This window comes from Homalodisca vitripennis, chromosome 5 (assembly GCF_021130785.1).
Source record: "Homalodisca vitripennis isolate AUS2020 chromosome 5, UT_GWSS_2.1, whole genome shotgun sequence".
Taxonomy (NCBI): Eukaryota; Metazoa; Arthropoda; class Insecta; order Hemiptera; family Cicadellidae; genus Homalodisca; species Homalodisca vitripennis.
In genome coordinates, this window is record NC_060211.1 from 140108908 (window position 1) to 140136609 (window position 27702).

Genomic DNA, 27702 nt, shown 5'->3' on the forward strand with positions numbered 1-27702 from the left:
AAAAGAAAATTTGTGGAAGCCTTCTAAATGATATGATAGACTTAAAAGGTGCATTCTTTCAGCAAAGTATTTCTTGCCTTAAAACAATATATATGAACTTACCGTAAAAGTATAAATGATTTTGTAATAACAATATATAAGAACAATAGCTTTAAGATATAGTTTAACTACATAGTATTGACTGAAGCTTCGTGTAGTTATGACAGCTATATTGTGAGTATTAGTTGTTATAATGATGGTCTCCAACAACATCAACCAAAATTATGGACTTGTCGGTAATTTCGTCAACATCATCGTTGTACTAGTCATGGATGCAAACGGCTTGCGTTGTAATGTAGTTTCCAGTTCACTCTGTAGCGCTTTATTGACACTTAATGAATACTTTAAAGCGAAGAACTCAGCTAGACATTAATATTATATTGCAGGTGACTTTCCCTGCAACATTATTTAAATTATTTATTGATGTGAACAAACTCTAACTTTATTTAGAATCCTTCAATCTCAAGAAAGATATATATTTTATAACAAACTCCCAGAATATATTAAATAACAAAGCAATTATTTAATATCAACCTAAAAAAAGCTGGCCACGTTATCTAAAGATTGAACGAATTAATGGAATATAAAATTATATAAATAATTCAAATTTTCGTTTACTAAATACAATTTTACAAATAAAACTATCTTCAATTATTGGGCTTCATCTAAGTTAATACTCTATTACAGTATATTTAATATTATTTATTTCTTTTTGGTAAGATGTTAGTAGAAAATATGTGTATTTATACATTTACAAAATAACACAACACAATTTTGTCATACACTAATAAAATATGTATTTGTTGTTATTATCAGTTCACGATGTTATTTAAGTGCCGACTTGGAACGCTATATTGATGTTCTGTGGGACGTGAGTTATGTAACGTATATCAATAAGCTCACACGTCCATCTAATAACTTTAGTGTTAATATGTTTTTTGTTTCTATGCGTACTAAATTGACCATACAATCTTACTTTTGACAAACATAAATTGAAATTATTAAATGATAAAAGAGATGAATTATAAAACAAATAATGTAATAAAAGGTATATTTTTGAATATATTAGGAATAATATATCCACATAAAATTAGAACCACATAATTAGTATAAAGTGTGTTCTGATTTTATGAACACTAAAGGGATCTTGGAAAGTGTAAGAGATACAACTAAGATTAAATGATCACACTTGTGCGTATTAACAAGACCTTCAAATTAATGTGGTAAACTAAATATAGGTTGAGTTGTTCACTGATTGCTTTCAAAAAACTGTTTTTGGTAAAAATATTTAAACTTTTACATGTGTCTTATCAGTACTTCTACTCAAAGGTATTTTGCACAAAATCAGCATTAAATTCCGCCTAGTTTTTCATATTATAACAAAAAACCTTATTTAGACCAGCAACAGAAGCCGTAGTGTTAGAGTTATTTTTTGATACAACAAAAATAATGTCTACCTAATCAATACAAAAAGAGATTTTTACTGATTTTAAAATACCATATACGTTAAATTATCATCGTGGTTTTCATCAAATAATTCATTAATTACAATTTCCTGTGGTTGTGTGATGGTAATTTTTACTGTACTATACGCATAGTTGGCACAACCCACCGATAATTCACTGCACACAGTTCTGCAATCAGCAGTTTGGTAAAAATTAGTAATTAACGGACAAGGTCAGTCTAAAATTGACACGTTAAGGGCATTAGTAAATATCTAAGCCTATAAATACGAGTAATCTTTATCTGTATTGAAGTAGTGTAATCTGAACTTAGTTTAACAGCACATGTTATCCAAGCACTACCCAAGTCATTTCCAACTTGATACAAATTAATATCAATAATTCATGATTGCTTAATAGTAAAACGTACAGATATATATTAATATAATACGTATTGTAAAGTTTTAGAAACATATTTTCGATTTACATAATATATGTATTTATACACATATAAAATACTGATAAATTATTGTTAAACTTTCTGTATAGAAAATGGTTTAACAAACAAATCTTTTTAATAAAGTTATACATTCTTATTTTAATTATTATATTTTTACAAGCTAAAAATTCAAGTAATCAGATTTCAGTAAACACTCGACTTAAAGGAGATGTCAGAGTGGATAGTGCTCATTCAATACCTTTTTAGTAACTTTCTGATTAATATTTATACAAAGAAGGTATGATGTATATCTTTTTTCACCACATGAAGTTAGGTCAGCTTTAAAGGAAGCCCGTTCTAACTTAATTACTAACGAATTTGTGATGTCTACCAAAACCACCAATAGCCGGGGTATCTTGCTGATTGCAATGAAAAGACAAAAGGATATGGTTTTAATTGTACGAGTATTAAACGTTTTGAAATAACTCTAAAATGTAACCGAACATCAACGAAAGCAGTTTAAAACTAGCTAATGAATGGTTCGAAAAAAATTTCGGGTTTGAAAGTAGTCATTTCCTAAAACACTGCAATAAAATTAAAGAAAAAATTAGTTAAAGGTATAATCCAACAGTTCATATTGATCTTGTAGAAACCTTATTATCACTTTGAAAATATTATGGGTGAGATCAGTTAGTACTTAGCAGGTGTGTAAGTTATCACCAAAACCAAATTGTTTAAGATTTTAAACCGCATATATTGAATTTATTCCATTTATGATGAGTACTAAAATTTGTGAAAGGGAAAGTATTCCATACATCTATAAGATAGAGGAACACAATACTACTCTCTGCATGCGGTTATAAACAAAAAGATTTACTCATTTAAAATATATTCTAGAATTATTGATTTCATAGTTATAATTAAAGTTTGTTTTCGTTAATATGGACAGATATTTGACTGAGGAATGTCGGTCTCTCAATACATCGTACCACCCAAAAATGATAACTAAATAGAAAATTAAAAAACGATTAAATATGATTAAAAGATTGAAGACTACTAACGGGGATGCAGATTTCAAGGTTAACAATGTATGCAACATGTTTCATGCTGTAATGTGTAAGAGTCTTAAAGAAATAATGTACATAAATCAAGTCACCGTTTTCGTTCCAGTGTGCACGTTTTCCTACGTTAAACCGCGTGTGACTACCGTCATGAGTTCACTGATAAAGGCGCCAATTATCGAAAGCATAATAACGTGCAATGTTTGTCCCGGGATATAAATGAAAGCCTCAAGATAACCTCTTCAGTTCGCTTGGCCTCAGTCTCATAGATTGCGCGACCATGAGACCATCCCAAATCTTAGTGTGCTTGATACACTTTTGTATAATGGCACACATCCTAGGTCAAAATACAACATTGGTGTTATGTAAGTAGCTTTACTCTATTTAAAATTGCATAGTTTTGATATAATCAATTTTTAAATTTTACCTAATAATAGATAACTTTGTCGAACATAATATGATTTTTAGTTGTCAAATTGGAATATTTCAATACGGATCAAATAAATAGTAGCATAGTTAAATAGTTAAATGTTATGAAATCAATCTTTTTAATTTCTTTGACAATTATTTTATTGTTTGATAAGTTATTTTTTAAGAGGTAATTTGTAATAAATGAAACCTTTTTTTTATTAGTGATTAATTTCATCTTATAATCAAGGTGTTTACACATGTAGTTGATGGTGGTTTCATGAAAACAAAAATATGAAACTAATATGAGCATAAATGTAACTAAACCTGCGTAAATATTTTTCACTTGTTATAATATTACACTGTCTGAAATACAGCGTATTAAAGCAGCCCCATTGCATACTTTAAACTGTTTTACTGATTTGTTTTGTCACAGGAATATCCCAAATAAACATCGTTTAACACTAATTGCCTTTTAGATTTTATGAGATATTCATTTAATTAGAGGCTACATTTGTATAAAAAACAAATTTTAAAATACTCCTATAAGGCCATAAGACGATGTAATTCTAAAACTAGGCGTGTCACAAAACTGTAAACAATATATAGAAAGTTAACCGTTTATCATTGACCTGATTGATCAAAGCTCAGTCTCTAAAGCAATTATGTTTTTGGACGATTTACCGTGCATGCCAAGATGTGACAAAATCAAATTGTATGCTCTGATTGCAGCCATGCTACAATGCTTGACACAGAACGACTGCCCTGATGTTCTGACGTGTATAGACATGAAGTGTGTGGACCCCTGTCCTGGGCCCTGTGCTCAAAACTCCTCCTGCAGGGTGCACAAACACGTACCCTTCTGCTCATGCTCTCCGGGACAGATTTGTAAGTAATCAAAAATTTTAATACCATATTGCAATATTTAAAAATAAGAATTGCGGCTAAAGTGTCAAGTATTTGCTTCGCACTCCCACAGTCACGAGCGCCGAGGATTGGGCCCAGTCCAGCACGTGCCGTTTGTCGTTCTGGACTATTCAATAACATCTTAGATTCTTGAAAAATAATAAATGTACGACTATTAAAAGTAGTTTATAATTTTCACATTAAAAACTTATATATATATATATATATATATATATATATATATATATAAAGTAGATATGAATATGCCGATTCTGGCGCACTTTTGGGACAGACAGAAAATCAAGGGAAAATACTGTTTAAAGGACAATAAACGAATCTGTAAAATCAAACAGTAAGGCGGTTCTAGCTCACTTTTGGGACAGACAGAAATTCCATACAAAATACTGTTCAATACACCATAAATATGTAAAAACAATTCACAATACAATCTACTTAAATAAACTATGGTAAACTGTATTCAAGCAATATTTCAAGATAATAATATGGCGGTTCTGGACCAACTTTTGGGACAGCCCAAAAATCAATACAAATACTGTTCAATACACCATAAATATGTAAAACAATTCACAATACAATTTACTTAAATAAACTATGGTAAACTGTATTCAAGCAATTTTTCATGACAGTATGACAACATAAATTGTGGAAATTTATAATACTCAAATGTTGAATTTAGAATATGTTGGCATTACCGTTGAGCGAGAAATGTTGGTAGCACTGCGCGGCACACAGGAGAACTTAGTTAAAAGTTTTTCTATAATAAATAGAACAATCTGAAAACATTTGACCAGAAATTGTGCTGATTTGTGTCAAGTTGTCACAAAAAATCACCACTTCTCAAAAATTTTAGTTTACAAATTTTTGCTCTTTAAATATGGAGCGGAAAAAGATAGAGTGCCCATACTGCAAAAAAAAACATTTTTGAACATCACTATACTCGTCATTACAATTCGAAAAATCATTTGAAGAACAAAGATATTTATGAAAAAGAACTAAATTATTTGAGGACTTGGGCTAAAGAGAATCAAATCGATGGTCACGAAAAGATGTACAATATAGAAAAATTGCGTGAATTAAAGAAAAGCTTTAAGGAAGATAAAAAAGATCTCAATATATTTAATGATGAGAAAATTCAATCAATCGCTGAAAAATTGTCCTTAGAAACAAACGATAAACTAAGTCTGAAATGATCGAAGAAATTGACAAAACTCTTAACGAAAAACCTGAAAATATCATTGATGTAGAAGTTTTATCCTCAATACACGGTCTTTTCAAGCAAATACATTTTAACGAATTTAAACGATAAGTTCATGTCAATTTTACAAATATCTATCAATTATGAGGCCAGAGATTAAAAGTTTAATAGAACAATTTCAAGAAACTGTTAAAAATATGAAAGGTTATTTATCTTTAGAATGCGAATACGAACGAACTTTAGTGAACGGTGAACCACAAACTTGTCCTATGTATTTTACTATAAAATCGGATGAAATCTTCGATGTGAACGACTTTATTACTAAGCAATTTAATAAATTAAACACATCGAGAACAGATAAATCATCCAAATAAGGGTTCTGGATGGACATTTAAAAGCTGCAAACAACTAGTTTTGAGCCTTAACAAACACGAAATGATGAACGCAGGAATCATATATCGATTTGCCAAAGAAAATCAAAGATAAAAAAAGCTTGTATAAATATCAAAAATAAAGATGATTATTGCTTTATTTATTCTATCCGATGTGCTATTTGAAAAAACCCGAAAGAGACTGCGAAAGATCAAAACAATATGAAAAATTTGTAAATTGACGAGATATTTTCAGGTTTCGAGTATCCAATGTCCTTAAAAGATATACAATTATTTGAGAAACGAAGTTACAATTCCAAGTACAAATATCCAAAAAATGTCTATCAATGTCTACAGTTTTGATGAAAGTATTAAGGTTGTTCCGTTACTAAATTTCTGAAAAATATGATGCAGAATTAAATATTGATCTACTGTATGTAAAAACAAGAAGACAAATCTCATTTTGTTTTGATAACCGATTTAAGTAGGTTAGTGAGTTCTCAAACATCCAAACATGGACATAAAAATTTTCTATGTAGAAGATGTTTAAGCCATTTCTACAAATCTGGAGAGATTTAACAGATCATTTAGAAATTTGCAAGCAACATGAAGTTTGTAAGCCAATTATGCCGTTTCCAGGTCAAACAACAACATTTACTAATTATCAAAAGAAATTTTCTCATCCTTACGTTATTTATATGGATTTTGAAAGCATATTAGAGAAGATTCCCACATGCAAAAAACAATCCACAAAGATCGACTACAACCAAGGTTTCAGAAGCATATTCCTTATGGTTTTACTCTATATTTAGTTTCGAATGTGACCAATCGTATGTACAAGCCGATATGTTATCGAGCAAAAAATGAAGAAGATTTGCCAAATGTTCCTGCAAAATTGTTTGAAGAACTCAATAAATTATCGAAATACATAGCGAAAAAAATATAATTCTAAGAACATGAAACCTATGAAATTGACAGAAGAAGAAGAAATTTCGTATCAAAATTCAAACGTTTGTCATATCTGTGAAATGGTCTGCTTATGATGTTGGGTCAATTCAGTATGGTTTTACTCCTGATAGTTGGAAAGATAAGAGTTATAATAAAGTGAGAGATCATTGTCATTTAACCGGCAAGTTTCGAGGCGCAGCTCATTCATGTTGTAATCTGAATTTGAAATTTCCCCAGAACATCCCAGTTTTCTGTCATAATATGTCAAATTACGATACTCATTTGTACATAAAAGAGATGGCTAAACAATATGGAAATGTTGATTTGATCGCAAACACAGATGAAAAATATATAAATTATTCAGTAAATTCAGGATATGGATATGAATTCGAAGGTGATATAAGCCAAGAAAATTCATCAAGTTTTCGTTCGTAGACACGTTCAGATTCATGGCCTCGTCTATAGAAAAGTTAGCTAAAAAATCTAAAGAAAGAAGACTTCAAACATACAAATCATTTTATACAAGATGGACGAATATTGAACGCATTCTAGAAAGACAACCAAATGACGAAGAAGAAATCTTTAAAAATTCTATCTGGAAAAGGAATATTTCCCTATGAATTTATCGACAGTATTGAAAAAACTTGATTACACAGAAGAATTGAGAATTCAAGATTTCTATTCACTTTTGACAGATGAGAGCATATCTGAGAAAGATTTTCAACACTACTTAAATGTTTGGAACAAATTAAAAGAGAAAAATCTTGGAAATTACTCTGATTTGTACAATATCCAAGATGTTTTATTGCTTGCTGATATATTCGAAAATTTCAGAAACATTTGCCTTAATTGTTATAAACTCGATCCGGCACACTATCTAACAGCTCCCAGTCTCGCATGGGACGCAATGTTAAAATTAACGAAAATTGAGCTTCAGCTAATTAACGATTATAATATGTATTTGATGATTGAAAAAGGTATTCGCGGAGGCATTTCTCAGTGTATTAAACGAAATGTGAAAGCAAATAACAAATATTTAAAAGATTTTGATAAGACAAAGCCGAAAACTATTTACTCTATCTCGATGCAAACAACCTTTATGGGTATGGTCTTATGCAAAAACTGCCGTTTAGTGATATCAAGTGGATGGATCCTAAAAACGTATACAAAAGAAGAGTGGCAAGAAACAATTTTAGAACTCACTGGCGACGAAGATTATGGCTATATTCTCGAAGTCGATCTTGGATATCCAACAAATTTACACGAACATCACAAGGATTTACCTCTTGCTCCAGAACATTTTAAAAACAAACTTTGCACAACTCTACTGGATAAAACTGAATACGTTGTTCATTCCAGAAATTTGAAGTTCTATTTGGAACAAGGTATGATTTTGAAACATGTGAATAGAGTTATTGCATTCGATCAGAAGCCTTTTTATGAAAGAATACATTGATTTTAACAACAAACATGAGAACCAAAGCTACAAGCGACTTTGAAAAGGACTTTTATAAGCTGATGAACAACTCAGTGTTTGGAAAATCTATGGAAAATGTGAGAAACAGATGTGATATTAAGCTTGGGAAATGAAAGAATTTTCAATGAAACAAGCTAAGAAAACAAATTTCAAATGCTTTAACATCTTTGACGACAACTGTATAGCGAGTCACATGTACAAACAAAAGGTTAAATTTAACAAAAACCGATCTACATAGGATTTTCAGTTCTTGACCTATCAAAATTGTTAATGTATGAGTTTTATTACGATAAATTAAAGAAGTTTGATCCAGATTTGAATCTGTGTTACATGGATACAGACAGTTATTTTCTAGAATTGAAACGAGATCCTTTTAAAATTAATAAAGAAAATATAGATGACTTTGATACAAGTGATTATCCAAAAGATCATGAATGTTTCACTACTAAAAAATAAGAAGGTAATAGGGAAATTCAAAGATGAGCTTAATGGTGAGATATTAGAAGAATTTTGCGGATTGAGGTCAAAAATGTACTCGTACAAATATCTAGACAAGAATCCAGTAAGATGCAAAGGGATTAAGAGAAGCGTTGTAAATAAAACAATAAATATCGAAAACTTGAAGAGATGTTTGTTCGAAGATAAAGAAGAATTTAGAGAGATGACAGTAATCAAAAGCTACAAACATGAGTTGTACACAGTTACCATAAACAAGCTGGCACTGAACGCTAAAGATGATAAGAGAAATGTCCTTAGAAAATAAGATCGATACAGTACCGTTATGGCTATAAAAATGAAGCAAAATCTGATATATTAGACGAATTAAATAAACTTGGAAACTTTGAAAATTGAGAAATAACCGGAAGTTTTTACGAATATGAATTGAAAAAGTCAAAGCTGTAATTTTTCTATATAAATGGAGGGCCCAAAAGAAATGTATAAAGTGTCAAGAATTTAAAGATTTGTCGAAGTTTTTTCAAGATAAGACTAGAAAAGATGGATTATGCTATTATTGTAAGGATTGTAATAAGAAATATAGAAAAAGAATTATATGATAAAATGGAAAAATTAACTTTAGAAGAGAAAGAGTGCACACGGTGTAAAAAGGTTAAGAATATTTCAGAATTTTATAATCTCCATTATAGTAAAGACAACAAACAAGCATATTGTAAAGATTGTGCTAAACAAATCTTTGCTAGACCAGTTCTTTGCGTATGCGGAAGAGAAATTCAACATTTCTATAGTCTTAAAAGACATTTACAAACAAACTATCACAATTCGAATGTTTAACATTTTCATCGTGTAATTTAGATATTCTATAAATCAGTCGAGATTCTGCCATATTTGTAGTAAAATGATTTCCGTTGTATAAAATATTCAAAGATTCTTTCATTTGGTTGTAGAGATTTATACTATTTGGATCTCCATGTCTTAATAAAATTTCATTTTCTGGGTAATCAATTTCAAGTTCTTTCAATCTTTTCGGTATTTCTCTCTTTTGAGCTCTGATAACGTAATAAGGATATTCCCACATGTGATTTCTTCTTAATTAATACAAAAACATGGTGTTTCTTCTTAGCAAAATCTTTACAAACAAGGTTGGTTTCATTAAGTCAATTTTTACACTTTGTTTTGCGATTATTTCCGTTTTTATTTCATCTTTAATTTGCAAGTGTTTAACTTCGTCCTCTAAATATTTAATCTTGTTTTCAAGTTTGTACTCACCAAATTTACGAAATACTTGGCAAAACTTCTTTTGTAACCCACTTTTGAAAGGTTTTTGCTTCTAATTTATTAGATCTTAGTATTAAAAAGAATAAAATCCAGATTCATTAATGAAAATAGTGTCAGGATGAAGATTTTGAAAGGGTCTATGGCATAGACTCTTGTAATTTATATATTTAAAGGCTATTTTCTCGTCATTATCAATATTATTTATGATAGCTTGTCTAGTATTTTTCATATTGTAAAATTTCTGCAACATCTTTAGCTTAAACCAAAAATTCATTATTTTCGTCAACAATCGTGCAAATGTCTTTATTATTGAATTTGAGTTGATTATTGAGTAGGTCTACAACTGACTCATTTAGATAGAAAGAAATTTAACTAGTTACTTGCAATCTTAAATATATTGTTGTTTTACTCTCATTATTTAAATAAATTTCCCTCAGAGTCTTGAATAGTCAGAGCGATTTTTTGAATTCTTTTAATATTTTTTCTAATTGGAATATAATCGATTTCATTTGGTTTTTCACTGATTTTTGATCCATAAGCAACATTGGGAAAAAAGTGTACAAAATTTCAGATTCTTTGTGTAAATGTTCGGTATGATTTTCAAAACTAGGTTCAACGAGATTGCAGTGCACTTCAATTACATCGAACGGTCCTAAATTTTTGGCGTTTTATTTCCTAAATATACCTGATTTTGGCTCAATAGTTTCTTGAACAAACCCTAATAAATCTACAATAATTGCTGAAAACATTATTCTTACTGGTGATTTTATTTGAATTTTATTAGAGAGATAATTTTTTTTGCATTTCAAACTTGTTTTCGTCAAAGTTTAAAGATTTATCTGATTGTTTGAATGTTTTCAGATAATTTTTAAGGGAATTTTTTATTTGATCGAAGGTATAATATCCTTTGTTTAAACCATTATATTTTGTTATGTTCTTCTCACTAAATCCTATACAAATAAGGAGAACTTTCACTAATATTTATTACAAAATTGTCAGAATAAAAAACCGCTTAAACCGATAAAATAATTTGATTCTTCCTCTAAGTGTATAGGATGTTCCAAGTTTAAAACTAATTTAGAGCTTTCTGAAGTCAACTTGAACAGCTTCATTTTTGCAAGCGTTGCTTCAAGATGAAAATCTTCTATTTAAATGGAGAAAGAAATTTTTTAAAGCAAAAAGATCAGATAAAACTTCAAACGTTTGAAGAAAATAAGAAAGATCAAACCAATCAGATTGTTAATTGTTGGTTCAAGTGGATGTGGAAAAAACAACTTTATTATTGAATTTTATCTACAATAGGTTGATTCCTTATTCCAATTTGTATGTTTTTAGTAAATCTTTAGAACAAGACGCCTATAAAAAATTACAAGAAAGATTTGAAAATATTGCGAAAAACTTAAACAAAAAAAATATCACATTTTTATAATGCTTCTGAGGACATAGTTCCGTTAAGCGAATGTAAAACCGAATTCTTTAATCGTTTTTGATGATTGTATTTTAGAAAATCAAGACGTTATTAAGGAATATTTCGTAATGTCCCGTCACAAAAACATATCTTGTATCTATCTTTCTCAATGCTTTTCAAAGGTTGATAAACAAGTTATAAGAAATAACCTGAATATGTTGTGTATTTTTTAAGCAAGATGATCACTATTCGAGAAAGATTTATAACAATTATGTGGGATCTGATATGAGTTTTAACCACTTTAATGAGTTGTGTGATAAAATTTGGAAGGAAAGACTACGGATTTTTAACTATTAATCTAACTTTGAAGCCTAAAAATGGTAAATATCTGAATAAATTTTCTAATATAAACGTGTGATAATCTAGTTGTTTTCATGTTTTTACGTTCACGTTTACGTTTCGTGTTCTCGTTTTTACGTTCCACGTTCACGTTTTACGTTTCACGTTCCACGTTCACGTTCCACGTTCACGTTCCACGTTTCACGTTCATGTTTCACGTTCATGTTTCACGTTCGTGTTTACGTTTCACGTTCATGGTTTTACGTTCGTGTTTACGTTTCACGTTCGTGTTTCACGTTCGTGTTTCACGTTCCACGTTCACGTTTTACGTTCCGTGTTCACGTTTCGTGTTCACGTTTTTACGTTTCACGTTTCAAAATTTTCCTAAATAAATGGCGAACGTAACTTCAGAAGAAGCAAAAAACTTGATCAAATAGAAAAGAAATTAATCAAAGAATTTAAAAGAACAGATTCGAATTGATGAAAAAGAACAAGAATTTATTCAAAAAATTAATCAACCTGTTACTTCTGCAATAAAAAATGTTGAGGGCAAAATTGAAAATGTTTTAAGCGATAATCAAAACTTAATGAATTTGGTTCCAGTTTGTACGACAACTTGCTGATATTTCGATTCCAGAATCTGAGTTTGAATTGCCAAAATTACCATCTTCAACACCATTTAGACCTCGAATCATTGAAGACTCTACCATAGTTGAACCAATAAGTCCTGGAACAACGGATATAATAATTGGTGAAATTGGTAAAAAATTTCTTCCTAGAGCAAAGGATGATAAATTTGGTTTGTATTGGGATAGAAAAAAGAAAAGTTTTATGATTGGAAATTTGCCCGTGAATTTTGAGCATAAATGATATCATTATTAATGAAAAAAAACATATGAAGGAACTCAAGGTTTATGGAGATTATTAACAGGAACTGATGTTCCAAAAGACGGTTTATATTCTGAAGAAGACTTGAAAAAGTATACTGAAATTTTATGGAAATCTGATTCAATTTACAAAAATAATGATCCATCAACTAAGAAACCAAAGTCAAGTAAAGGTAAAAAATATCTCAATTTGATTAAACCAATTTGGGAAAAAAGAATCGAAGGATCAGGTGTGAGAAAATACAGTGATAATAAGATTGAATACAGATATATCGACGATTTGACAAAACTCGATGGAATTATTAATTATATTTATGCTCAATGAAAAGGCTGGAAACAACAATTTTTTGAACGAAGAGAAAGCGATTAAAGATTTTATTTCGAACAAACTTGATGAAATGATTGAAAAACCTGATGGAATTAAATATTTAAAACGAGTTTTGCCGGCAAATAAGTTCATCTATGATTGAGGGTAGTGGACTTTTGAATGATTTTATCAACAATTTACCTTTTGAATTACACGTACCAACTTATCAGTATCTGGGGCCTGGCACAAAACTCGAAAAAAGACTAAAAAAGAGGAGATCCTGGTATAAATAAATTAGATCAAGTGCTATGGAACACGATATTTTTTATGCAAAACATAGAGACACAAATTCCAGACATATCGCAGATAAAGTTTTGCAAGATAAGGCAATGGATAGATTTTTATCAAAAGATGCTAGTTTAGGTGAAAGATTTGTTGCGCTTCCAACAGCTGGAGCAATGTTTTTGAAGAGAAAACTAGGAATGGGAATCGAAGAGAACTTGAAAATTTAACTATATAAATGGAGGTGAATGTAAACTTCAGCAAAAATCAGAAAGAAAAAATAAAATCCGCTTTTAAGAAGAAAATACCCGTTAGTATTCAATTTAAAATAGATCAACTAAAAAATGGCGAAGATAAGATATTTTTAACAAATAGACAATACAATAAACTCGAAAAACATAAGAAAAACAATAAAGGAAACCAGAATAGAATTTTCTTTATAATCAGTTGAAAGAACTTAAAAATGGTGGACTTTTGAAAGATTTATTAGATTTTGGAGAAAAATATTCCAGTTGTTAAAAATGTTGTTCCTTATGTTCGTAAAGCTGCTCCAATCGTTAAAAAGGATGTGATTCCTATTGTTCGAAAACATTTTAAATTGGTTAGATAAAGAGTTGGAAGATGTTACAGGATCTGGATTAGATGAAAAAACTTTGAATTACGTGAAATCAAACATTGAAAAAAAAATTTAAACCTTTAACATTCGGGGGAATTGGAAGAAATCTGCAAAAATATTAAACATTTTAGAGGAATCTTCATGAGAGATACATTACCTGAAAAAGTTAAGAAATTTGAATGTGGAATTGTGAATTTAGACTCGATTATGGGAAGTGGAAACACATTGGATTTGTTATTATAAAAATGATAAGAATGCATATTATTTTGATTCGTATGGAAGAATTGAGGACAAACCACCTATAGAATTGATTAAATATTTGAAAAAATCAAGCGTCTACTACAATGATTCTCAGATTCAAAGACTATAAAGATCCCCCAATTTGTGGTCATTTATGTGTTTTTGTTTTGAATGAACTGAGTACTGGTAAAGATTTTAAAGAAGTTGTTAACAAATTATTACTTAATAAATATGGATTCACAAAATATTTTTGACGTATTTGGAAACAACAAATTATTGAAAATGTAGATAATAGTTTGAATTTTGATAGTTTGAGAAATGAGTTTGATAACAAGTTAGAAAATTTATTACAAAACCTTCCAGATTCAGATATGTTTGCTGTCGAGATTGAAGATTTTAAAGCAGAATATGATAACAAACTTGCAAATTTCATGAGTTCAAATGAAGTTGCTGATAAAATAAAAAACATTGGAAAAAGAAGTTGATGATGATGGTGTAAAAAAATTATTTACCAATTTAATGTCTCATATCGAAAAAGCTGATAAAATTACTGAAGGCGATCAAAGTTGAAAAGAATTATGTTAGTTTGGCTAATAAAAAAAGAATTGTCGGTGTTCGACCTGGTATTGACAAAACATGATGTTGTTTGTTAAAGAACAAATTTTAAAACCTCTAAAATTATCAGAAAACATCGATATTGTTGATTTACATGAATCCGAATGTTAAAAATGCCTTAGATTTTAAAGGAAAAAGAATTAGCAGTGTTAGTAAAGGAATTAATCCATTTGATGTTGTTGTAATGATTCAATTAGAAGATCATATTAAAATGTTTAATGAACTAAAACAAAATTATGAGAATCATAAACAGCATGTTAAAGATTTTACAACAGAAGTCTATGACAATGTTAGAAGCCAGAAATAGAAGATCAGTAGACGATGTTGGTGAATTACTTGGTAAAGTAAATAAACTAGAAGAAAACTTTAATACATATAAAATAATGTTAATGAATTAGTTGGTGAAGTAATTAACAAAATTCTGGAAGATTTTGATACACATTTCAATGAGAAAGTAAACTTTTTTGAAATTTTGGTACACGTTTCAATGAGAAAGTAACACATAATAATGAATTACTTAAAAGAATAGATGATCAATACTCTTTATATCTCGATAAAGTAAATAAACTAGAAGAAAACTTTAATAAATTTAAAGAAGATGTTAATAAATCTTTTGAAAACATTGATAACAGATTTAATGGATTAGGCGGCTATGATGACTAATTTTCCTTATATAAATGGCGCTCATATACTGTGTGAGGTGTAAGGCAAAAACTGAAACAAATGATATAAAATACTATGCAAAACATCAATGGAGTTAAGAGAATATCTGGAAAATGTGCTGAATGTAACTCAAAAAAGAGTCAATTTATAAAAAACTTGATTTTGAAATTTTTTCCTAATAAATAGAGATGGCGGGACATTACAGTGCTTTCGATCTTTTTATCATGCAACCACGAAAGAGATTTGAAAAAAGGAACATTGGGATGACATTTCTCAAAAATATGAATTATCCGAAGATATGATGAGATTATACGTAAAATAACAATTGAATTGGTATAACATTGCAAAATATCAAAATCTGTCCCCAGAGTTATTCAAGAAAATATACATTATCAATTAAAAGATCATATGTCTGTTCTTTGTCTCTATCAACACTTGAGTATAAAGTTTTTGGATGAAAATCAAATAAAGATACAGTTGATTGGAACAATATTATAGATAGCGGTTACTATCCTGTGCAAATTTTATTGAAAATATGTGACCGAGATCGCAAAATTTAAGGAAGAGAAATCCTGAATATGACGAAGTAGATCATTAAAAATGACTCTAATCTTTTTAATTATTTTACTAAAATTTATATCTTTTCTTATAAAAAACGTACATTAGATCGATGAAAAAAATGATATCTTTCTTATACATGATGTTTAAAATTTCTAAATTTTCTCTTATTAAATGGCGGACTACAGAAAATATGCTAGTGATATTGAAAGGGCGGAGTTTAAAAATTTCTATCCGATTAGTAAGCAACATTTGAATGAACCAAATAAAAGAACTGAGTTTAATATTGATTTTGGAGATAACTTTTGCTCGTCTAACTTCCAGTTTTATATTTCTGGAACTTTAACAAAACAAGATGGTCAAGCATATCTTGGAACTGATAATGTTAGATTAATCGATAATTTTATACCGTTTTTATTTTCTAAGATTGAAGTAAGAAAACACAATAAATTGATAGAAGAAGTCGAAAACTGTGGCCAATTAAGCACTATTAAAGGAACTATTTCGTATTCAAAAAGTGATGTTATTTCTCAAACTTCTAATGGCTTTGAATCAGATTTTAAATTTGGTGTTTTTGAAGCAGCTGGAAATTTATCTCATTTTGGATTAGGATTTTTTGAAAATGTTACTATTCCGATCTATAAAGGAGGATTTTATCTAAGTTTTATAAGAGCAGAAGACGATGATGCGATATTAAAAACAAAAACTGGAAATGATATGCCAGTTGATGGAAAAATAACAATTACAGATTTTTTTATTAGAGTTCCAATGATTGATTATAAAATCACGAGTAAAATAAGGTTGATTGATGAAATTACAAAAAGTCAAAACATTATGTTTAATTTTCTAGATTGGCAATGTATTGAACAAAAAGGTATTTCCGGAACAACTTATTCGTTCGATATTACAAATATTTATAGAAATATCTTCAATCCCAAGTTCGTTATCATAGGTTTTCAAACAGATAGACAGAATAATCAAGAAAAAAATCCTTCAAAGTTTGATAGTTTGGATGTAAAAAATATCAGAGTAAAATTGAACGGTTCTTATTATCCAGATGAATTACAAAATTTAAACATTTCCGGAGGTCTTTTCAGAATCATGTATCAGATGTATCAAGATTTTAAGAAAGTTTACTGTAATAATAAGGAAATGTATTACAATCCTAAAGAATTTTTAGCGAATAGACCTATTTATGTCATTGATACAACAAAGAGTTTGACAAATATTTCTGGTTCAAAGAACGATATAATTATCAATATGGATTTTCAGAGTGCGGTTACCAATGCGGTTTGTTATGTTGTCGTTGTCTCTGATAAATTGCTTGAATATGATGTAATCAGGAGTAATATAAGGGAGATACAATGAGAAAAACTCGGCCATACTTCCTACAATCAAATCTGTTTTAAAGTAATGGCCAAGTGATCCCAATTGAACCTAAAGAATTTTGAAACAAGATAATTTTGAAACAAGATAATTACAGATTGTAATAACTTTTAGTTGGTATATATTCGTAGTTAAAATATGCCTTAAGTTTGGTATCGCTTAAATTTTTATTAAAAATATCTAATTCTATGTTACTTAAACTACTTACATCTATTTTATTTTTACGGGCTAATTTTATCCTGTTATATGTATATAAAGAATCTAAAGATATGATATTTTTTATCTTGAATCTAGTCATAATATGTTTTTGAATGTTAGAAAGGTTTGAAATATTTTTGTTACCCCAAATGGTTATTGCATAATTTAGAAAAGACATGACAAATGCTGAAAATACTGACTTTTTGAAGTTTTCTTCTTTACATACATATAACGGTTTCAAAGCTTTTTTAATTTGTTTTTCTATATGGTTAATATGTTGATTAAAATTTAAGTCTAAGTCTATGATACAGCCTAAGTACTTATAACATTCTACCTTTTTTATTGGTAATTGGTCATTAGTTCTGGAGAAATCTATATATTCTGTTTTTTGAAAGTTTAAAGTTAATTTATTTTGTTGTAGCCAATTATTAATTTTCGTCAGGTCCTCGTTTGTTTTTTTATATAAATCGTTACCTTTAACTATTAAGGCTGTGTCATCGGCAAAGAGTACTAATTCGCCATGTAAATTAAGGGTTGTTATACTATTGATATATATTATAAACAAAAGAGGACCAAGACAACTTCCTTGAGGAACTCCACAGGTGATTTTTTCTAAATTTGAAATTTTGTTGCCAATTTTTGTATTACAGAACCTGTTATCAAGATAACTAGCAAATAAATCTAAACATTTACCTCTAATTCCTAAATGTTCTAATTTGTATAGTAATATCTTAAAATCTACAGTGTCAAAGGCTTTCTTAAGGTCTAGAAATGAGATTAGTGTATTTTGATCAATACTGTTAACAACTAAATTGATTGCTTCCTCTGTATTTTTGTTCACTCTAAAGCCAAATTGTTTTCTTGATAACAGGTTGTATTTTTCCAAAAAGCTATATAATCTCTCATACAAACATTTCTCAAATATCTTGCCAATTATTGGTAGTAGACTGATTGGTCGAAAATTGGATGGATCTGATAAAATTCCTTCACTTTTGTAGATTGGGCTGATTGTTGCTATTTTTAATCTATCGGGAAAAATGCCAGTTTGAATACTTAAGTTAAAAATGTATGCTAGTGGTTCACTTATTATGTATACAAGATTTTTGATTAGTTTGATTGGAATTTTATCTGATCCACTTGCTTTATCATTCTTTAAAAGTTTAATTTTGGTCTCAATTTCTAGTTTGGTAATTTCAGAGAGATATATAGAGTTCGGATTTGATTTCATTTTTTCGTTTTCTAGATCTGGAATCTTTGAAGCCAATTCTGAACCAATGTTTGCAAAGAATTTGTTCATTGTATTTAAATCACCTGTGTATCTACAAGGTTTTTTGGATTTATTTAAAAATTTGTTTATAATATTCCATTTGGTTTTTGAATCAGATGACATTTCAATCAGTTCTTTATAATAGTTTTCTTTTAAAATATTGCTATAATGTTTAATTTTCGATTTATAAAATTTTGCTTGTTCAAATCTCTTTTGTCTATACAGTTTATTTCTAACTTTAACGGCGGTTTGAATGCCAATTGTAAGCCAATTTTTGTCATCTGAATGAATTTTGAATTTTGGTTTGTTATTTTTTAGAAAGGTTTTTGAAATTAGTTCATGAAGGTGTTGATAAGCGCTATTTACATTATTAAATCTATAGATTAAGCTTAATTTCTTTAAGAACTCATCTGTGATCTTCATTCTTCGTGAGGGTTGCGATGACGTGGTTGGAGGGTGCAGAAAGGGGTCGAGTGATGAAACAAGGTGTTGCGGAGTGTTGAGGCAGTGTAGCCAGATGTTCAGAGTGTGAGGCTGCGGTTGATAACAAGTCCTTGACCGTCGGCTGCTTCAGGATGTTGCACAACACTGCAGATCACGTCATGGTGATAACACGTCCGCTGCTTCGAGATGTTGCACAACGCAGATCAGTGACTGTAGACCACATCATAGTGTCGCTTGAAGTAATGAAATAGGCATGATTAGAAAATGTCTTGATGAACTGAATGATTCACACTGTCTTGAAGGAAGAGATGTTATGATGGATGAGTCTTAAAGATGGTGTAACGTGGTTAAAATTGTAGAATATAAAGCACTGAACTTGTCACTACGGATTAATTTCACTAAGTCTTGTTCCAAATAGAGCTGAAGATGAAGAGAATGCGATATTAAACCAGTAAACAGTGAACTTTTAACATTCCTGGATCAAAAGTATAGAGTAAAATTTAAATATGACTGACTAGTGTGAGGTCTGGACGGGAAAGGCTGTTCTCCTGTGTGCCGCGCAGTGCTACCAACATTTCTCGCTCAACGGTAATGCCAACATATTCTAAATTCAACATTCGAGTATTATAAATTCCACAATTTATGTTGTCATACTGTCATGAAAAATTGCTTGAATACAGTTTACCATAGTTTATTTAAGTAAATTGTATTGTGAATTGTTTTTACATATTTATGGTGTATTGAACAGTATTTGTATTGATTTTTGGGCTGTCCCAAAAGTGGTCCAGAACCGCCATATTATTATCTTGTTTTTACATATTTATGGTGTATTGAACAGTATTTGTATTGATTTTTGGGCTGTCCCAAAAGTGGTCCAGAACCGCCATATTATTATCTTGTTTTTACATATTTATGGTGTATTGAACAGTATTTGTATTGATTTTTGGGCTGTCCCAAAAGTGGTCCAGAACCGCCATATTATTATCTTGTTTTTACATATTTATGGTGTATTGAACAGTATTTGTATTGATTTTTGGGCTGTCCCAAAAGTGGTCCAGAACCGCCATATTATTATCTTGTTTTTACATATTTATGGTGTATTGAACAGTATTTGTATTGATTTTTGGGCTGTCCCAAAAGTGGTCCAGAACCGCCATATTATTATCTTGAAATATTGCTTGAATACAGTTTACCATAGTTTATTTAAGTAGATTGTATTGTGAATTGTTTTTACATATTTATGGTGTATTGAACAGTATTTTGTATGGAATTTCTGTCTGTCCCAAAAGTGAGCTAGAACCGCCTTACTGTTTGATTTTACAGATTCGTTTATTGTCCTTTAAACAGTATTTTCCCTTGATTTTCTGTCTGTCCCAAAAGTGCGCCAGAATCGGCATATTCATATCTACTTATATATATATATATATTTCAATAAACATTGAATCGCAAAAAGTACTTGCTCCGCCGGGACTCGAACCCGGATCTCTCACTTGCCGGGTGAATGTGCTACCATTACACCACAGAGCCCCCACTTTTTACGATTCAATTATTTTGTATTTGGCCGTTTCTTTCACATATGTGTTAAAATAACCAAACTAACATATGATCGGAAGACCAAATACCTGTCAAATGACTTCTATTTACATTCATTAAATTTGTATAAATGGCAATAGCCGAATTTAATTTATTTCAATAAACATTGAATCGCAAAAAGTACTTGCTCCGCCGGGACTCGAACCCATTTAAAAAATTTAATGTATTGTTATTTTTTTCTCTCCCGATTGGTACGTATACACTTAGATAATTTGGTTTTTTTAGGGTTTAGAAATTGAAATGTAATGGATTTTTTACTTAGTTTATTATTTTGTTATAAATAAGTAAAAAAATGTATGTAAACAATTGTACAGTGAAATTTTATTCCCATTAGTCCTGTATTTTATTGTTGAAAATAATTTTACATAATTCAGAAAATCTTTTTCAGATCCTGCGGGAAGTTGGCCACCATTCCCAGGAGCAAAAAAGCGTTATCAAGTGGAAACCGTTAAGGTAAAAACTATAAAAATAAAATAAAACCACACCTTTTCTCTAAACCGTATTTCTCAAATCAAGTTAAATCAATCAGCATTAAATATATTTATTGCCATTTACATAATATAAATTATATCAATCGACAAAATTGACCTAATATTTCCAATAGTCACTTTAAATTGAAGCTCCAGACAAATATACACTTTATTTATAATACTTTTTATTCATATTAATTTCCTCACATCCTAGGTTGTCAGTGTAAGTTGTGAAAGGTCATACCTAGGCGTATGCCATAAACCCGTCAGCATTATAAAATGCTTGAATCACTATAAAACCATTTCAAACGGAATTTTGTTGCCTTAGGCGTTGTGGAACGTTTTATTGTACCTGGTCATTTGATAATAAAGCGAACCCCTGCCAGTAAAGATAAGTGATCGTAACCCATGCCCTGAGTCTCCTAGTCTGATAGTGGTCTGCCTCCAATTTCTTATCGACTGGTAGTCAAAGGGCATTTAGGATAAATGATAATGCTGTTTCTAAAATTTACAGTCTAATTAGAGCCATTATTTACAACATTTAGGCTTCCTTGCATGACCCGCTGATCTTTAATCGTGCAATTATCTGAACCTCTTGCTTTTGAAAGCTTAGGATAACTGGCCTTTTGTGTCCCTACAACACTACACCGTAGTTAAGGTAGGGATAAATCAATCCATACTACGCAGCCATCGTCAGCTTAATAATGCGTTATAATGCCAATCATGAAACAAAATGTTGTGTTATCAGCGTACTGTCCGAGTATTCCTTGTAGCAGTGATGACTCTACGTCATTGACATAGATAAAAAAACTATCTGACTTAAATTGATTGATCCCTGAGGAACCACACAGTTCAGGCGAATCGGTTCAGAGAGATTATTTAAGATATGAACTATTTGTGTTGACTGGTATATAACTGAGCTGAGACGGCTGATAAATGGCTCACCTGCACTGTAAGAGGCCGCCTCCAATGCAATATAATTCGAACTTTTCTTCTAGTGGTCAACACAGCCAGATGCTATAGACAAGTCCAGAAACACACATAAATGGAATCTTGACCTTCCAATCCCGTTACAGCTATGTCGACTAGACTTACCAACGCGTTTATTGTCAACTTACCCCTTTTGAAACCGAAGAAAGACGGTTGCATTTATTCAGAAATTGGAGCATTCCAGTCGAATACATTTTTTTTTATATTTGGCTGCTAACCAAGAAAATTTAGATATTATGTATTCATTACTTATTTATATAAAACTAACTATATTTCAAAACAAAATTACTGACTTCTGATTTTCAGGAAAGAGGGAAAATCTCCCTGTATAAAAGATAGATTGACTAGTTGATATAATTGTTTACAATATGGTTTCACCGTTTTTTAAATAAACCATACATATGTCAAATTTGAGTGATTTGAACTTTTGCCTGAGAGCTAATGGATGATTTTCATAAGATCCTGAACAACTACTGGAGCCAGTACCAATGAGGTTATTGAAATTTAAGTAGGGTTAGTTTGTGGAGGAGATCAACATGGATGGACTTTGCTCAAATACGATGTAAAAAAATTAGAAACCTCTGGGTCATCCTCTACTAGTAACTCTAAACTTCAGCTTGATTATTTAGAATTATTTGTAATAATGTCTTAAAAGATTAAAAATATTTGCCTATGATAATTTGATTAATTTAAAAAAAATAATTACGTAACTCTAAACAAATTCATTTCTTTCCTGGAAGATAACTATTTTAAATAAGAAAAATAAATAATTTTTTTCTCTCAAAATCAAAATTATTTCATTAAATCATAATTTTTTTACAGTAAAAATAATCAACAAATAGTAACTGTTACCCTAATAGTGATAAAATTTTGTTTATATAGGGTGTCCTACACATTAAAACAAACAAACAAACACACACACACACACACACACACACACACGCACACACACGCACACGCACACACACACACACACACACACACACACACACACACACACACACACACTTTGACACATAGGATCACATCCTTACGTTTTAAACAAAATACGTGATAGCCGGTAACATGAGGATATAGGGCGTTGGAATTAAGGTCTGACTTGATAAGGTTTTGACCCTGTGTCAACGTTGGACATTTTATCAATAATATCAATATTGTAATGTACTGACTTTCTTACTTATTCATTATCAAAAGATCCTCACATCCTGGTCCATGAGGACGTGCAGTTTAAGTCTAAATATTATATGGCCTTTTATTATAAAAATAAACTTAATATTGTACTTAAAATAAATATAAGAAAATAACAAGTTTGCTATATTTGAGAATGATTATGTCTTAAAAATTGCTATCAATTAATGTTTCAGTGAACAATGATAGTTCTGACAATTCCTTAGGCTTTACGTAAAGTGAGACTCATGGTTATTCTGATTCGGTTATATGTTTAGTATGTTTAAGTTGTCCTTCTAATAACTAATACCATCCCCTCATCATCCAAAGGTAACCTGATCACCTTGGTAAAGCAGCATCCAAACAGGTAGACTAAAACTTGCAATTAACAGAAATAACGTACCATTACACCCTAGTTTGAAACCATCTCAAATTTCTACCACTGTGTAACAGGTTAACAATATTAATCTCTACTGTCGGTCAGCATGTCTCAAATCGTACAGTTTTAAAAGAATACGAATGAATTATATATACTGCTTTATTTATACGCACTTAAATAAATTATTCTTAAGTGGTTGAAACTTCAATCTTGATAGGAATAATTTATACCATAAGAATAACCCTTTATTATAATAAGGGTCCAATACCGTTCCCTGATTTATCACTATCTTAGTTGAGAATCGCCACTTAATATTCACCAGTAGAAGAAGGTCTGATGTAAATCATTGGTAGGACAAACACAAAAATAAATAGTAACATAAAGGTATTTAAAGCAAATTTAAAATTAAATCTAAATAAAAAGCATCATTACAAAAATATATATCATCGGCGACCACATTGTATACACAGATATGGGATTTTAAAATGGGCTGAACGGAATATATTAAAGGGTTTTGCTAGTAATAGTTTGGCAAATAACGAATAAAAAACATGCTGACAAGAAGTCAGATGTCAGCAGCAGTTGGATAAGTGAATCTTTTAGAAATAGCGTTGTTGTAACACAATACCTTTGTGTGGCCTAAGCTTATTGTACGATTTGCTAATTTCTACCTAAATTGCAGTGTTTTTGTACAGTTTACATAGTGACATTTGTTTACATTTTATTTCAGGAAATATCTCACTAAATTTTACCCTACACATAAAATTGAGGTATTTGTTTTTATTATGCAAATAATGTTTAAAATATCTTGCAATAGGCAAACTGGTACGGTGCTATGGTTCATTGTATGAATCACAACGGAAGGCTTGCAACCATCTCGAGTTTCGAGGAGAGCGAGATAGTCAAAGCGGAGATCAACAAGTCGGGTAAGTAAACCTCATGCAATAACATTAGGAAATTAGCTTTTTACCATTTACGCAACTTAATGAATGTTGTAATGAATAAAAAGTCTTTTAACACGTATTTGGTCTTGGATCATATGCTAGGTTGATTACCTAAACAAACATGCGACAGAAACGCCAAAATAATTATTGAATTGTAAAAAGGGCTCTGTCATGTTGCAGTAGCGCACTAACCTAGCAAGTGAGAGATCCGGTTTGTAGTCCCGGTGGAGCAAGATCTTATGTGACTCAATGTTTATTTTAATTATTTATATTCTTTCCTTCTTGTTAAAAAAGAAGTTCTATCTTATAAAAATATTCTAAAATATATGGATGGGATATACGTTTTTAAAAAGGTTTTATTACTCCTTTATCAGGTACTTAGTACGTCAATTTAGTCACGTTTAACTGGGTTCAGGTACTATTTAGTTGCATGCATTATGAAAAAATTATAAGTTTATTTTATTTTTAGGATAGAAATTAATTGCCCCAATTGTAAAATGAGTTCAGTTGAGAGATAAATCCCTGTACATAATAAAAAATACTGTTTTTTATTTATTTGATCCAAGTCAGAGCTGTGTTATAAGTCAAGTATAACATTGTTTGTAATAAATAATCTATTTACAAAAACATAAAAAACTAAGATAACAATATTTTACAGTACAGTTTGAATTTAAACATAATTTATCGAATACAAATGAAGTATGCAATACAAATTTTTACAATTCATTGCAGAGAGAAGTATTTAACTCATCCAATAACTTTTGGAAAAATATAACATTGAATATATTTAAGGTTAAGGATTGTTGCATTATTTAAAGATTTAATAGATTAGTTGGAAGATGTGTTATCGAGAAAAAGATCAGTGAATCACTGAAGAAGTCTTTGATATCACATAATGTTGACTAATTGTTCCATTCAATACAGGAGATAATGTATTACAACTTTTAGTTAATACTACCGGCGACCGATGGACACTAGAAATCTTTTGCTTGTAGGAATTGTAATATCAGTAGCAGTTATCAATAATAGAATTTTCATACAGACTACACTTTGAAATCTTTAATTAAAGCAATTATTCTAATTCGAAAATTAAAAGATGCACAAATTTACATTGTGTACTCCGTAGTCACAGGCTAAGATAAAATTGTATAAAGCACATAAAAAGACACATACTAAAATAATTTAAGGATACTGAAATTACTATAAAAAAAAAAAAAACAGTACTAGCATTAACTTCCTCCATAATATGAGTCGGGTTTAGGCCCATTATCGTTCCCCATGGAATATCGACAGGAGGTGGTTCCTTCCCCAAATCGAATTTATAATTCGAACTAAAATTCTGGAAGCTCTTAAACAAATATCGTTATTGTGGAATTCCATCCTGGTTTCTTTTGATTCCTTTAAACAATTTATGTCCATAAGCAAACAATATAAGTTTATATTTAGAACAAGACACAAATAAAATGTTTGAATAAAGTTGGCCTAACACTATAAATGTGTCATTTTACTCCATATTTCTATTAGGTAAGCGTCTAAGAAAGAAGAAAACGTGTTTCTAATTGAAATAAAATGCCTCACTATATTTTGATATAATTATTTTGATAAATTATATTCTATATTTATTTGCGCTATATTTATTTTAATACAATAACAAAAATAATTCTTGTAAAGCAAATGTTATCTGTACGCTAACGTAATAAAATGAATTTATTATACAGACAATAGTTTGTAACTGTAGTACGCATTACACAACACTTGAAGATTTGCTGTTTAGGAAGATCTACGTAGTTGACTATAGATGTGAATCTATCTGTACAATAGTCTTTCTAATTAGTGACTTTTATTCTCTTTTGAATTCTTTTTCTCTCCATTCTTGTAAATCTGGATGACACATTAATTTAAATTAAATAAAAGCATTTCTTTCCTTAGACTGGAATTAGGCCTACACATTTGACAGAGATTGTAGTTAGGTGTAATTTGCATCAGACATTCAACATTAATTTTAATACATTTAAAAAGGGTACCTAACTGTTATGTCTTATTTATGGCAATAAGTTACAATTCTGGGTGTCAGGGATGAACCTCGCGCTGGCCAGCACGTGGTCATGGATAAGCATGGGGAGATCCTTCACAAAGGTTTTTGCGTAATTGTAATGCCCGTTCCAGAGCAGAAGCCCCAGTGCTGGATGTCAGGGATAAACCTCGCACTGGCCAGCACGTGGACTTGGGAGATCCTTTCCAAAGGTTTGTGTGTAATTGTAATGCCCGTTCCAGAGCAGAAGCCCCAGTGCTGGATGTCAGGGATGAACCTCGCACTGGAAAGCACGTGGACATATATGAGCATAGGGAGATCCTTTACATAGGTTTGTAGGTACTTATAATTGTGCGTAATCTAACTTATGATGACTTTACCATAATTATAATGTCCATTTCAGGGCAGAAGCCTCAGTTCTGGACGTCAGGAATGAACTACCCCCTGACCGAAACATGGACATGGATGAGCACAGGGCAACAGGTAACCTTCACAGACTGGACTCCTGGACAGCCTAGCAACTGGTTAAATCTGCACGCGGGAGAACACTGCTTGGAGCTCTGGGAGCCGGGTCACTACCGCTGGAATGACAAGAACTGCTTGGATATCTTACATTTCATTTGTGAATATTACGATTTATAGTGTGTCTGTAGGTTGCATTTTATACCACCACACAGAAATGGTAGTGCCACATTTTTATCAATGGTTCTATCAGAAATGTTAATTTTAAGTAAAAATTAAAAAAAATATTACAAATTTATACAATGGTTTTACCATTCACCGAGTTGTGTCATTAGGTTTTACCTGAGTCAGTACCAAGGTATGTAAATTGGTTGCCCAGAGACGGACCCTTGACTCCAGAAACTTGCTTTAACA

The 27702-nt window shown here is 30.5% G+C and overlaps 1 protein-coding gene across 2 annotated transcripts in view; it reads left to right on the forward strand.

Moving 5' to 3' along the window:
- The window catches only part of LOC124362934 (perlucin-like), a 275641-nt gene extending 248055 nt beyond the window's left edge, over positions 1-27586 (forward strand). The window contains exons 1-5 of one of the 2 annotated variants that reach the window (XM_046817831.1): positions 3190-3346; positions 4122-4277; positions 21233-21297; positions 24668-24776; positions 27230-27586. In XM_046817831.1, coding sequence (XP_046673787.1) covers positions 3262-3346; positions 4122-4277; positions 21233-21297; positions 24668-24776; positions 27230-27468 — 654 coding nt within the window. In that variant the 5' untranslated portion in view covers positions 3190-3261 and the 3' untranslated portion in view covers positions 27469-27586. Of the gene's footprint in view, positions 1-3189; positions 3347-4121; positions 4278-21232; positions 21298-24667; positions 24777-27229 lie in introns of those variants that run through there. The other variant, XM_046817830.1, reaches the window with a different exon arrangement.
- The last annotated feature ends 116 nt before the right edge of the window (positions 27587-27702 follow it).